This window comes from Pelophylax lessonae, assembly GCF_965119305.1.
Source record: "Pelophylax lessonae genome assembly, chromosome: 1".
NCBI classification, from domain to species: domain Eukaryota; kingdom Metazoa; phylum Chordata; class Amphibia; order Anura; family Ranidae; genus Pelophylax; species Pelophylax lessonae.
The window spans coordinates 771,019,651-771,035,147 of NC_138768.1; the positions used below are offsets into that span (position 1 = coordinate 771,019,651).

Consider the following 15,497-nt stretch of genomic DNA (forward strand, 5'->3'; position numbering starts at 1 on the left):
CCTCCTTTAGCTTTCTGAAGCTAGCTTTAATGAGCACCACCATAAACCGTGCAATTTCAGTAATGCCATCTGTAAAATCTTCTTGGTCTGGACATATTCATGGTGAACTCAAGGCACTTGACCTCATCAGTGCAGACAGTATTAATTAAATGGCATGTAAGCTAAAGAGCGGAGGAAAATATCCTGGTGCTATGCATTCTATACCACTTGTCAACAGGTGTAAACGATTGCATTTTATTAGAACTTCATTTGAGTTTGTAGCCAGACTTAAAATCGAGGCAGGGTGGCATGCATTACTTTAGAGGAACACGGTGATCTCGAATTACTGCACTTGGCAATGTGTCAGAAACTATTTCCATCTCTAAAGAGTGTAACTTATCCTTACTTCAGCAGCAGCCAGTGATGTCACTTCCATCAGGTTCATTGCTCGGAAAGCAAACACAGCAGCTGCCAGCACTGCAAGAGAATGTGGAACATTTCAACTGCTGACCTACTAATTATCATTAGAAATAATTCATCATTTCTGCTCTGAGCTGTGAAATACATGTATCCATACAATACTACAGATGTCCTCAGCCAGCAGAATGAACATCCTGTGCATCTGAGTAAATAGAGCATAGTGATGGCTCACAGCAGTTGTAGAATTACGGGTCTCAAATGTCACAGGCTGACTGAGGACTCTGTAAGGAAAAGAGGGAGTTGTAGTTCAATAGTAAAACTATGTGTAATACCAAGATAAGGAATAAATGACATACTTACCATAGTTGGTGCTCACAACAGATCAGCTGGCAGCGAAAGTGCTACTTCATCCTCTCAGCTGCTGCCATTTAGTCAAATTACTAATTCAAGGGGAATGCTAGAGTGACAATCCTGACCACTCATTCCATTACGGAGGAAAACCAGAGGGTGAGGTTGTCTCTTCTACTGTTAAATACCACCACTATTAGCAATAACCTGGTGTGACACTATAACTCACTCAATAAAGAATCTTTAGTGTTTGAAGGAATGCTCTTTAAGGCTAGGTTCAAACTTGTGCGGATAGTGCCACTGTGGGACCTGCACAAATTCCCGCAGCTACAATCACCTGCACAGTGAAACATGGGAATCGCAGGTGGGTGCCAATAATCCTAATGGCATGCTGGCCGCACTGAAAATCATACCCGTACTGGGAACCGTACTTGCAGATTATGTGTGGGTTACAATTTCCAAAGTAGTGCAGAGACTTCTTACCTGAGTTTCACGGGGCAAGGCAGCCCATTCAAAAAGCCTGAGCAAATGCGAGCCACACGGCCCGCACAGATGTGTGAACATAATCTAACAAGCATAGGATTAAAGTGAATTTAAAGTGGTTGTAAAGCCTCAAGGTTTAACACCTTAACCACTTAAGCCCCGGAAGATTTTACCCCCTTCCTGACCAGGGGGTTTTTTGCGATTTTTTACTGCGTGACTTTAACGGACAATTGCGCGGTCGTGCGACGCTGTACCTAAACGAATTTCACGTCCTTTTTTTCCCACAAACAGAGCTTTCTTTTGGTGGTATTTGATCACCTGTGCGATTTTTTGATCATGTGCTATAAACAAAAAAAAAAGCGTAATTTTTGCAAAAATAACAATATTTTTCACTTTTTTTATATGAAATTCCCCCCCAAAAAATGTAAAAATCAAAATTTTTTAACATTTTCGGCCAAATTGTTTTATGCTACATATGTTTGGTAAAAAAAATCGCACAAAGCATATTTTGATTGGTTTGCGCAAAAGTTATCGCGTTTACTAACATAGGGAAAGATTTTTGTCATTTTTGGTGTTTTTTTTTTTTAACGAGTAATGGCGGCGATCTGCGATTTTTTTTGCGGTACTGCGACATTGCGGCGGACAGATCGGACCCTTGACTGACATTTTTGACACTTTTGGGGGTATCAGTGACATTACTGCAGTAATCAGTGCTATATATATGCACTGTTACTGCAAAAATGACACTGGCAGGGAAGGGGTTAACTGTATTGGACAGGGAGGGGTTAAGTGTGTCCTAGGGGCGTGATTCTAACTGTAGTGGGACAATGCTATTGGTGTAAAAACAAAGATCAACGGTTCTACATAGTAGAACCGTCTGATCTCCATTTTTACACAGGGGAGAATGACAGGCGGCTTGTTTACATAAGCCGCTCTGCCTTTCTCCCGCTGTACCGACGATCGGCGAGTGACCGGCGGACATCGGATCCGCCGGTCACACGCCCGCACTCCTCCCTGAACGAGCCGAGGCGGGCGCGCACCTCAGCGGGCGAGCACTTGCCCGCTATTGGCTCTAATAGCAGTGACAGGCGAGCGACGTAGACCTATGACACTCTGCCTGGCCGGGGGTGACTGCCGCAGTAAATATACTGTGCGCAGTCGGCAACCGGTTAATGTATTCTATGCATTAAGGTGAAACACCTTCTGTGTGCTGCAGCCCCCCCCCCCTTTTTTTTCTTACCTGAGCCCGATCCACTCCAGCCACTGTCTCTCTCTCCTCATTGGACAGATTTTTTTTAAAGATATTTTAATTGAGATTTCAAATAAACATACAAATACAACGAACCAACAGAAAACAAGACCTTCTTGACAAAGAAGGGAAACAAAACATTTCAATGCTAACAAGCATTACCTAGATTGCTGATGCTCTCCGGCCACCCCCCCCCCCCCCCTGCACTCAACACTCGGAACGGCAGTTATAATTCCTTACGGGGTAGCAGAAAGGGAACCCGTCTCTACAGAGCTCGGAGGAGGTATCATTGGACAGATTAATAGCAGCAGGAGCCATTGAGAGCGAGAGCTTGTTGGGGGGGGGTGGGGCAGAGTCCTGCTGTCTGTGTAAATCAGTGCCAGCTATTAGTGCCCATCAGTTCCCCCTATCAGTGCAGCCTATCAGTGCCGCCTCATCAGCGCACATCAGTGAAGAAGAAAAATTACCAGTTTGCAAAATTTTATAGGAAACTATAAACATTTTAGCAAAAAAAAAACCCAGTGGTGATCAAATACTACCAAAAGAAAGCTCTATTTGTGTAAAAAAAATAATGAGGCTTGTTTGGGTACAGTGTTGCATGATCGTGCAAGTGTCATTCAAAGTGCGACAGCGCTGAAAGCTGAGAATTGGCCTGGTCAGAAAGGGGGGTATAAGTGCCCAGTAAGGAAGTGGTTAAACTGAAGAGCAAAAATGTTATATTTTGCAGTTTACAAAGCCTGCAACTTAGATGTGTGCCTGCATTTGTTTTTTGGTGATCTTTTTTCTCTTTATTTTACCTCGTGATCCTGCCAATAAAACACTTCTTGTCCTAGGGTGACAACACTCACCCACTGTATTGTATCTATGTGGGAGTAGTGATGTCACACTAGGACAGAGAGCGTGTTAGGACACACCTCTCCTTTTCATACCAGTATACCTTAGCTCAAGGTCAACATGGAAAGTGGTGATCAAGCAGGCAGAGGGCACAGGAAGTTATAAGGCAACAAGATTTTGGGTAGGATCAACAGGTATATTATGCATTTATCGAACAGATATATCAAAACACTTTCAGTGGTTTGGGCAGAAAGGGAGCAAGTAAGAGTAATTAACGGTTAGGGTTTACATACACTTTTATGCTATATGACCAAAGATTTGTTCATCACAGAAACTATTTTTCCATCATTTGAGAACCAGAGCCTGAGATATTGAAAAAGGATTAGGGGACATATTTTTTTTCAATTTTTTTATATAAACACTTGTTAAAATATTTTTAATATCTAATTGAAAAATTACACAATGCTCAGTAAAAATATATCAAATCTTTGGAAAACTTCTTAGTAACAACCCTCTGTGGCAGCTACATAGCCCAATACTTTCTAACAGTATTACCAAATTTTATAATACCCGTTTATTCAAATAGCATATTAATATTCACAATGTACTATCATTATTATCCTCCTAATGTTACTATTCTGAAAGGAAAGGAAATAAAAAGGTAAAACATAGTGTGACATTATATGTTATATGTACATATTATAAAATTAGATTTTTGTCTTACTGTAAAACCCTTTTCTCTGAAGTTCATTGACGGATGCAGTCTTCTGATATTCATATCAGTAGGGTTATGCTGCCCCCTACAGGAGTAGGACACTAGGTTGAAAAAAGTTATGGCTACGCCTATGGGCAGTCCCAGGGGGTATACCCTCTCTCTCCCTTCTATAGCATGTCAGTTTTGTATCAAAGCAGTGTCAGAGAAAATAATACCAACCCAACTCAAAATAGAGGGGCGGGTGCTGCGTCCATCAATGAACTTCAGAGAAAAGGATTTTACGGTAAGAAAAAAATCCAATTTTCTCTATCGTTCATTGAAGGACACAGTCTTCTGATCTTCATATCATTAGGGACGTCCCAAAGCAGTGCCATAAAATGAGGGGTGGGAACAGCAGAAAAATAAGTCGCCAAGACTAAACCATAGCCAACCAGGCAACAAAGGACTCATCAGAACAACAAAATGAGACCCACCTGAAAAAACTGTAACACCCTCAAGGGAGATTAGGAAACCCACACAAACAGCAGCCTGCAAAACTTTGCGGCCAAAAGAGGCATCTGCAGATGCCAACACACCTTATAAAATTTTGTGAAGGTATGAACAGACGACCAGGTAGCCACCTTGCAAACCTGAAGCACAGATGCCTGATGGCGAAAAGCCCAGGAAGCAGTAAGCACCCGAGTAGAATGCGCCTTAACAGGGAAAGGAGGAACCTGACCCTTAATTAAATAAGCCTGCACCACTGTCTGTCTGATCCATCTGGAAATAGTCACAGCAGACGCAGGCAGCCCTTTTTTTGGCCCATCCATGAGTACAAAGAGCGAATCCCACTTCTGAAAAGACTCAGTAGTCGCCAAGTACACCCTGATTGCCCGAATGCAAATTCCTTAGGGTGTTTTGGCTTAGGACACAAAGAGGGTAACACGATGTCCTCATTTAACCACTTGCCTACAGGGCACTTTCACCCCCTTCCTATCCAGGCCAATTTTCAGCTTTCGGTGCTCTCCAACTTTGAATGACAATTGCGCGGTCATGCTACACTGTACCCATATGACATTTTTATCATTTTTTCCACACAAATAGAGCTTTCTTTTGGTGGTATTTAATCATCTCTGGGTTTTTTATTTCTTACAAAAAAAAAAAGAAAAAAGACAGAAAATTTTGAAAAAAAAAAGTTTTTCTTATTTTCTGCGAGTAAATTTTGAAAATAAATACATTTTTCTCCTTCACTGATGTGCGCTGATGAGGCGGCACTGACGGGCACTGATAGGCTGCACTGATGGGCACTGATGAGGTGGCACTTATGGGCACTGATGAGGTGGCACTAATATGCCGCACGGATGAGCACTGATAAGCGGCACTGATGAGCACTGATAGGCGGCACTGATGAGCACTGATAGGTGGCACTGCTGAGCACTGAGAGGTGGCACTGCTGGGCACTGAGAGGCAGCACTGAGAGGCAGCACTGCTGGACACTGATGGACACTGACAGGTGGCACTGATGGGCGGGACCGATGAGCACTGATGGGCAGCACCATCAGTGCCCACATTCAGTGCCCATAGTGCTGCCAGTCAGTGCTCATCAGTGCCTAGATGAGCAGGCACTGATGGGCACTGACTGGCAGCACTATGGGCAATGATTGTGGGCACTGATGGCGGGCACTGTGGGCACTGATGGTGGGCACTTAGTGTATTTTATTTACCTTGTGTAATCAGGGCACTGGTGATCAGTGCCCTGATTACATTCCTCTGTGTCCCCGAACGGCTGATCGGCTCTGCTCCTTCCTCACACTGCAGTCTCTGTGTGAGGAAGGAGAGCTGGCAATGAGAGATGATCTCATATGTTTACATATGAGATCATCTCTCATTGCATGGGCCGATCACGTGGTAAATGGGCGCTGTGATTGGCCATTTACCACAATCTGTGATTGGCTGTGTCCAAGGGACACGGCCGACACAGATTTTCCCAGATGCGCGCTCGCGGGAGCGCGCGGGGAGCCTGTCTCTGGGAGGCCGTTTAAAGATGGCCTCCCGGAAATTCGAGTCCGCGCTGTAGCCGTACTTCGGCTATAGCGCGGATCTGAAGAAGTTAAGTGAACACTGGAAACCACCTTCAGAAGGAAGAACGGATCCGGACGAAGTACCACTTTATCCCTGTGAACCACCATATAGGGTGAACAACGGGACAAAGCCGCCGGTTCCGACACCCTGCACGCAGAAGTAATAGCCACCAAGAAGGCCATGTTCTGGGATGAGGTAAGCAGGGGAATCTCCCAAATACTTTCAAAAGGAGGTTTCTGGAGAACCGACAACACCAAATTAAGGTCCCAAGGTGGCAACGGAGGTCGCAACGGAGGTACCAAGTGTCGCATTTCCTGGATGAAGTTACGCACCAGGGACTGGGTGGATAATGGCCTTTGGAAGAAGATTGCCGAGGCCGAAACCTGACCTTTGATAGTACTCAAGTCCACCTTTTGATCAACTCCCCGTTGAAGGAAAGCCAAGATCCGGGCCACTGAGTAAAAGCGAGGAGGAGCCCCAAGAGACTCGCAATATACGACTTCCACGTACGATGATAGATCTTCCTAGAAGTCGCTTTCCTCGCTTTAAGCAGAGTAGGATTTACTGAAGCAAACAACCGCTGTCCTTCTGCACCTGGCTTTCAACAGCCAAGCCATCAAAGCCAGCGACCATAAAGCAGGATGGAAGATTGGCCCCTGAGACAGGAAATCCTCCCTGAGAGGAAGTCTCCAAGGAGCGCCTGCGACTAACTTGACCAGGTCGGTGTACCAAGCTCGGCGAGGCCAGTCCAGAGCCACAAGAATGACCGAAATCCCGTCTTCCTCAATCCTGCCAAGAAGTCTTGGCAGCAACTTGAGAGGAGAAAAGGCATACACCAGCTGATACTGACCCCATGGGGCCACCAGTGTGTCTGCCAGAGGGTCCCAGGAGCGGGCCACAAACCTCTGCACTTTCCTGTTGATCAGAGACTCCAACAGATCCACATCTGGAGTGCCCCAACAAAGGCACAACTGCTGGAATACCTTGGCTTCTGACCCGGCTTGTCTCACTACGCTCCTGTCTTCTCCAGATTCGATCACCTGCCAGGGACGGTTCTGTCAGCCCACCCTGCTATCCTGACTCCTGCCTCCAGCATCTGCTGCCTGCACACCTGCTTATCCACTGGATCTACCTGGCTATTCCTGTCCGTAGACACCGGCCTGCTTCCAGCTTCCACCAGGCACTCGTGCTACTCTATACTCTGGCGCCTCCTGTCTGCACTATCAGGGCCCTGAGTCAGAGGCGTAAGAGGCCTTCCTCACCGTTTCAGGCTAATTCACCGTAATCCGCTTGCCAATTTTCCACTCCTGGAATGTGAACAGCGAAGAGAGCTGAAACAAAGCATTCCACCCATCGAAGGATGCCTGCAACTTCCAAGGCCACAAGGACACTTTTGGTGCCCCACCCGGTGATTGACATTGTCTGATTGAATGGGCACTGGACAACCTTGCAGGTGCTCGGTCCAGTGGACTAGGCAAAGCCTGATCACTCTCAGCTCCAGAACATTGATCAGTAACCTGGATTCTTCCAGGGACCAGTCTCCTTGAGCAGACAACCTGCCGAAGAACCCCTCCCCACACGGACAGACTGGCATCCTTGATGACAATTTTCCAATATGCAGGGAAGAAGGAGTTCCCTTGCTTGAGCATCGGGGACTGAAGCCACCATATCAGGGACTCCCTGGTCACCTGGCTCAGCTGGATCTAATTGTCCAGGATACTTGGTCGTGAAGGGGACTGCCTTAAAGGATGACACCATCAGTCCCAGAACTCTCATACAGGTCCGAAGGGACGACCACTTGCTGGACAGCAACAGCTGAATCGCAGTCTGGAGTTTTTGGAGTTTTTCCAGAGGAAGAAATACCCTGGCTCAGGTTGAGTCCAAAGTCAGGTCCAGATAGTTTAGTCTCATAGAAGGGCCCATGGACGACTTCTGAAGGCTCACATTCCACCCGAACTCCTCCAGAGTTCTCATGGTGATTGCCAAATTTGGTTTCAGCACCATGGAAGACTCCGCACGTAGAAGCAGATTGTCCAGGTAACCCAGGACCAATATCCCCCGCTGTTGCAACAGCGCCAGGACTGAAGCCAGCACCTTTGTGAAGACCCGAGGAGCAGAGGAGAGACCAAAGGGAAATGCCACAAACTGATAGCGATCCTCTCCCACAGCAAAACGGTGAAACCATTGGTGTCCTGCACATATCGGGATGTGAAGGTAGGCATCTTTGATGTCTATGGAGGCCAGGAAATCCCCTTGCTGTAGGGAGGCCACCACTGTGTGAACTGATTCCCTCTTGAATTTTTGAACTCGCACAAAGCAATTCAGTACCTTCAGGTCCAGGATTGGACGCACCTTGCCTTCCTTCCTGAGGACAGTAAACAGGTTTGAATAAAAGCCCCTAAAATGTTCCGCACACGGAACCCGAACTATTACTCCCTGTTGTACCAGGTCCTGTACTGCCCCAAAGAGAGCCTGTAAGCGATCCGGAGACAGTCGCACATTGGAAGGAAACAACCTTACTGGCGGGACGGATTGAAACTTGATCTTCTAACCGGACTGTATGACCTCTTGAACCCATTTGTCTTGTACCCAGGAGAGCCACAGGATCGGGAACTGGCAAAGACATCCCACTACCACAGATATGGGTGAGGGCGTGCCTTCAGGCCAAAATGGCCTTGTCCTCAGGTCTGGAAAAACTAGATTTTTGTTTGCCAGACAAGGGGCACTTGGAACCACCCGAGGGAGTTTTGAAGGGCTTTGCCTTATCGACTAACCCCGAGGGACGAAAAAACTTCTTGAGTGCTGAAAACAAGGGACCCCGTCTGCGACGAGGATCCTTACCCTTATTAGCCTGGAGAAAGGTACTCTTACCCCCTGTGAGACCTTTGAGAATGTCATCCAGGGTAGCCCCAAACAGGCGATCTCCTTAAAGCGGAGTTCCACCCTGGATTTTTTTTTTTTTTTTTTTAATACCCCCGGGACAGTCAGGGCTAGTGCATTCCACAATGGCTAGCCTCTGATCTGTCCCGGGTTGCACTTACCTGTTAGGACAAATACTTACCTTGCAAACGTCTTGTCCAGCGCTGCCATCGCAGATGTGGGCAGCTTGAAGCCAGCGAGATCCCCTTCGGCGTCTTCTTCCGCCTTCTTTGGTCCCACGATGCTCTGCGCCGGCCCCGACGTCACTTCCGGGTCGCGCGCGTCATCCCTCTACAGCTTCTGGGCATACCCAGAAGCTGTTTAGAAGGGGATGACGCGCGCGACCCGGAACTGATGTCGGGGCCGGTGCAGGCGCAATGATTCCTGGGAGCTATGACGTTCAGCTCCCAGGAATCATTGCAGAGCCAGGAAGTGACGACGGGCCGCGGCCGAGGAAGGAGGAAGAAGGAAGTAAGGTAAGTATATTTTCTTCGCTACGAGGTAAGTAAAAAAAAAAAAAATATGCGATTATCCATTTCTTTTTCAGGTGACCCGGAGCGAGAAGATGGAGGTAAGTATAAAAATAGGGTGGAACTCCACTTTAAAGAGGTAGATCAGTCAAGGCCTTCTTTGAAGTCTGATCTGCTGACCAGCATTTTAGCCAAAGTATACGCAGGAGGACCACTGCCGAAACCGACAGTCAGCCCAATATGGGAGCAGTATCCAGCGCGGCACAGCAAACAAATTGCAGCCCCTGCACCAGCTGGTCCAACAGATCCACAAAGGCAGGAGGAAAATGTTTCCCCTCCAGGTCACAGCATAGTAACTTAAGCCATTCAGTCAATGTTTGTGAGACCAGGGCAACCGTAAACACCGATCTGAGTGCAGACCCCGCCAGGGAGTACATATTGTGGGCCACAGACTCCGCCTTTCTTTCCACTGGATCCTTAAATTACGGGGAATTCTCCACTGGGATCATGGTAGCTTTATTCAGTCTTGAGACCGGAGGGTCCACCATAGGTGTTAGGCACCAATTCCTTTTTGAGCATGTTGTCAAAAAACGCGGGAAAGGGAAAAACCTTTGCTGCTCTGGATGGCTTGTGAGTGCCAAACGTAACCTGCGCCTCAGTCGCAGTCGTAGCTGTGTCTGCCATATTTAGGGTCTCAAGCACAGATACAACCAGTGCGTCCACCAGCGCCTTTTCTTGCGCCGTTGTGGAGGTAGAAATATCATCCTCACTGTCAGAGGTGACAGGGTGCGAGGTAGCAGAGACCTGGCAGGGAGACCCACGTCTGCGGTGGCTGAGTCAAACTCAGAATCTGAGACATCAGGCAGGGGTAGGCAGAGGGCATTTTTTTAGCACCTTGTCCTTTAAAGGCCACCTCCACCCAGGACACAAACGATTCCAGGACCGCCAAAAGTGCATCTATTGACAGCTGGGATCTGGAGGGCCCTGCGTTCTCATTGAGAGGGTTAGGTTGGGACACATGTACTGCAGGGTCCATATTGCACCAGGGGAACCAGTCAGCAAAGAGTTGAAAAAAAAACAAATTTTTTTTTAAAAATGTCCCACCATGTTACAGTGCTCCCAAGAGGTCAGGCAGAGCGCACTTGAGACCCCCAGCAGAGAGAGAGACCCCCCCCAGACTTACCACGCTACACTAAATATGCACCAGAAGGCCCAGAACGTCTGCACAGCACCTGTCATCAGCGATCGCGACCCAGAAAGAAAGATCTAAAGATCAGCACCAGGGTATAGGGAGGGGCTCCACCCAGAAAAACACCTCTAGGAACTCCCATTCAGTGATTCCTATCAGAAAACCACCGCAAAATAGCACCAGCTGTACCAAGATGGCCATGATTCATGCAGAACACATGGGCTACAAGAAAATGGTGGCCTTGTGTGGCCTGCAGAGCTACTGAGGACCCTCGTGGGTACCCCCCCAGCCTCCAGGAAGGGATCGAGTGGAAGAGGACTCCAGTGGCAACCTGTGAAGCTCTGTTGAACTCCATGCCCAAGAGGGTTAAGGCAGTGCTGGAAAATAATGGTGGCCACACAAAATGTTGACACTTTTGGCCCAATTTGGACATTTTAACTTAGGGGTGTACTCACTTTTGTTGCCAGCGGTTTAGGCATTAACCACTTCCATACCGAGTCATAGTAATATGACGTCGGCATGGTGGTTGTACGGATCCGGGCGGGCGTCATATGACCTCCGCCCGCTCTAGCTGCTACTGCGCGCCCCCGGGGGCGCGCAGCGCGGCGATCGGGGGTGAGGCTCGTCCCTTGGACATAGCCCATCCCTGATCAAGGTAAACAGCCAATAGAAATTGGCTGTTTACCACGTGATCGGCTGTGTCAATCACAGCCGATCACATGAGCGGCTCCAGCACGAGCCGCTCGTTCTCTCTGCAATGCGCGCCCCCGGGGGCGCGCAGAGCAGCGATCGGGGACGAGGCTCGTCCCTCGGACAGAGTCGATCCCCGATCTAGGTAAAGAGCCAATGAAATTGGCTCTTTACCACGTGACCGACTGTGTCCAATCACAGCCGGTCACAAATGTCAACAGAGAACACGGTAACTAGCTGTCACCGTGTTCTCCTCCTCACATACTGATCCTGTGTGAGGAAGAGAGTGTGGTAACAGCTAGTTACCAAGTACAGTGCACCCCAAACACACTGATTGCCCCCCCCCCCCAATAAAGAGCACCTGTCACTAGCCCATCAAAGTACCCGAGTACCTGTCACCAGCCCATCAGGTACTCTGATGACAGGTACTCGGGTACTCTGATGACAGGTACTCGGGTACTCTGATGACGGGTACTCGGGTACTCTGATGACGGGTACTCGGGTACTCTGATGACGGGTACTCGGGTACTCTGATGACGGGTACTCGTGTACTCTGATGACGGGTACTCGGGTACTCTGATGACAGGTACTCGGGTACTCTGATGACGGGTACTCGGGTACTCTGATGACGGGTACTCGGGTACTCTGATGACGGGTACTCGGGTACTCTGATGACGGGTACTCGGGTACTCTGATGACGGGTACTCGGGTACTCTGATGACAGGTACTCGGGTACTCTGATGACGGGTACTCGGGTACTCTGATGACGGGTACTCGGGTACTCTGATGACAGGTACTCGGGTACTCTGATGACGGATACTCAGGTACTTTGAGTACCTGTCAACGAAGTACCCGTCATCAGAGTACCTGAGTACCTGTCACCTACCCATCAGAGTACCCGAGTACCTTCCACCTGCTCATCAGAGTACCTGACGCCTGAAGTACCCGAGTACTTGCCGCCTGCTCATCAGTACCCATCACTACTCATCAGTACTCATCAGTACCTATCACGTATCAGTACTGATCATCAGTACCCCTCAGTACAGTATCACCTATCACCTATCAGTATCAGTACTACTCATCAGTACCTATCACCTGCCTGTCACCTGCCCATCAGAGTACCCGAGTACCTGTCACCTGCCTATCGGAGTACCCGAGTACCTGCCACCTGCTCATCAGTACCAGAGTACCTGTCACCTGCCCAGCAAAGTACCCGAGTACCTGTCGCCCTTCATACAGCCACCATGTCTAAGTCCAAAAAGGTTTATATACGTCCTCCGTTTAAACCTAAATACCGGTGTTATGGCAGCAGATAGCTGCCATAACCCTGGTATTTTTTTAAACGGTGGACGGTTGGCTTTCCGATAAGGGTGGTCCCAGCAGCGGATTCGCCCTGGGATCACCCTTCTGGGATGGCGGAAGAGGTGCCCCCCCCCCCCTCCCGCCGCGTCCGGTCCTTTTCCCCGCTTACCGGACCCGCCGGCAGCGGGGAAAACGATCCAGTCCCGGATCCTCACAGACAGGATGTCGAGTGAGGGCAAGCTTGCCCTCACTTGACTCTATGGTCTTGGAGGACCGGGGCTACGGAAAATGTTGTTGCCTAGCAACCGGTTTAAAGGTCCTTTTTTTTTTTTTCATTTTATATAATAATTTTTTTTTTTTTTTTCTTTCTATCTTTTAGTGTACTTGTGAGATCTGAGGACTTTTTGACCCCAGATCTCACAAAAAAGAGGTCCTGTCGTGCCTTTTTCTATTACAAGTAATGTTTACATTTCTTGTAATAGAAATAAAAATGATCCTTTTTTTTTTTTTTTGTTAAACGGTGTAAAAATAAAAAATAATAAATAAAATAAATAGTAAAAAAAAAAAAAAAAAAAAATTAAAGCACCCTGTCCCCGTTAGCTCGCGCGCAGAAGCGACGCATACGGAAACCCCGCCCACATATGTAAACGGTGTTCAAACCACACATGTGAGGTATCACCGTGATCGTTAGAGCAAGGGAAATAATTTGAGCCCTAGACCTCCTCTGTAACTCAAGGATGGCAACCTGTAGAAATTTTTAAATTGTCGCCTATGGGGATTTTTAAGTACCAAAGTTTGTCGCCATTCCGTGAGCGTGCGCAATTTTGAAACATGACATGTTGGGTATCTATTTACTCGGCGTAACATTATCTTTCACATTATGGAAAAAAATTGGGCTAACTTTACTGGTTTCTTATTTTTTAATTAAAAAAAGTGAATTTTTTCCAAAAAAATTGCGTTTGGAAGACCGCTGCGCAAATACGGTGTGATAAAAAATATTGCAATAATCTCCATTTTAATCTCTAGGGTCACTGCTAAAAAAAAATATATAATGTTTGGGGGTTCTAAGCAGTTTTCTAGCAAAACAACTGATTTTAGCTTGTAAATACCAAATGTCAAAAATAGGCCTAGGCAAGTGGCTAGGATGCATGATGATGCTCCTTGGATGTTAGGCCCCTCTATATGGCTAGGCTGTGAAAAAGTCTCACACATGTGGTATTGCCATACTCAGGAGGAGTGGCAGAATGAATTTTGGGGTGTCATTTTTGCTGTGTACATGCTATGTGTTAGGAATATCCTATAAATTGACAACTTTGTGTAAAAAAAAAAAAGTTTTCATTTTTTTCCCACATTTTCCAAAAACCTGTGGAAAAAAATGACACGTTCAAAGGACCCATAATGCCTCATAGAATATACGTTGGAGTGTTTTCTTTCCAAAATGGGGTCATTTTGTGGACTTTTCCATTGTATTGGTGCTCTAGGGCCTTGAAAAGTGTGATAGGTAGTAAGAAAGTTTTATGTGTATTTATGCTCCTAGAACGCCTGAAGGTGCTTCTTGGACGTGGAGTATCTTTTTGTGATCAGGCTGTGTAAAAGTCTCACACATGTGGTATCGCCATACTCGGAAGGAGTAGCAGAATGTATTTTTGGGTGTAATTTTTGCTGTGTACATGCTATGTGTTAGAAATAGCTTATAAATTGACAACTTTGTGGGAAAAAAAAGAAAAAAATTTTTTTTTCTTCATTTTCCCAAGAATTGTGGGAAAAAATTACAACTTCAAAATACCCACCATGCCTCTTACTAAATACCTTGGACTGTCTACTTTACAAAAAGGGGCCATTTGGGCGGTATTTGTACTGTCCTGACATTTCAGGGCCTCAAGAAAGGAGATAGGCAGTCAGTACTTCTGGTGTGATCAATTTTCAGTAATTGGTACCATAGCTTCTAGACTCAATAACTTTCACACAGACTAAATAATATACACTAATTTGGGTTAATTTTACCAGAGACATGTAGCAGTATACATTTTGGCCCAAATGTATGAAGAAAAATTAATTTTTTGCAAAATTTTATAATTGAAACTAAAAAAAAGTGTTTTTTTTTCAAAATTTTTGCTCTTTTTTTGCATATATCACGAAAAAAAAAAACCCCAGTTGTGATCAAATACCACCAAAAGAAAGCTCTATTTGTGTGAAAAAAATGATAAAAAATTTGTTTGGTTATAGTGTAGCATGACTGAGCAATTGTCATTCAAAGTGTGAGAGTGCTGAAAGCTGAAAATTGGTCTGGGCAGGAAGGGTGTCAAACTGCTCTGTATGGAAGTGGTTAATGGCTGCGTGTTGAGTTGTTTTGAGGGAACAGCAAATTTACACTGTTAAATAAGATGTACACTTACTACTTTACATTGTAGCAAAGTGTTATTTCTTCAGTGTTGTCAAATGAAAAGATATAATAAAATATTTACAAAAATGTGAGGGGTGTACTTACATTTGTGAGATACTGTATAAGGTCATGTATCTTTAGTGCCAAACATACAAAAACAAAAAAAAAAACTTTTCTAATGTCCTTTTTGCATATACAGTGTCCCAGCTCATATAATAATCCACTCCACGTGCCACAATAAACGTGGTCAGCGTCTCCCACCACCATTCAAGGTTGCGCTCACCTCCAGCCCCGCTCCAGTGAGCCCCGCCGCGATATTTGCCAAAGCTGTTTATTCGATATTCTGATGTAAGTGCAATGGCTTTAAATAAATATCTGTGGTTTTACCTTACTAAACCATGAGGTTCCTTTGTCTTGTATGAGCTTACCTGCAGTGGTGGTACCATGGTCCTAAA

At 46.4% G+C, this 15,497-nt stretch overlaps 1 protein-coding gene across 2 annotated transcripts in view; it reads right to left on the reverse strand.

Annotated features, from left to right (window-relative positions):
* TBC1D19 (TBC1 domain family member 19) overlaps positions 1–15,497 on the reverse strand; it is a 327,200-nt gene that overhangs the window by 59,613 nt on the left and 252,090 nt on the right. For both annotated transcript variants that reach the window (XM_082267943.1, XM_082267942.1), the window contains one exon: positions 386–456. In XM_082267943.1, coding sequence (XP_082124069.1) covers positions 386–456 — 71 coding nt within the window. The remainder of the gene's footprint in view (positions 1–385; positions 457–15,497) is intronic.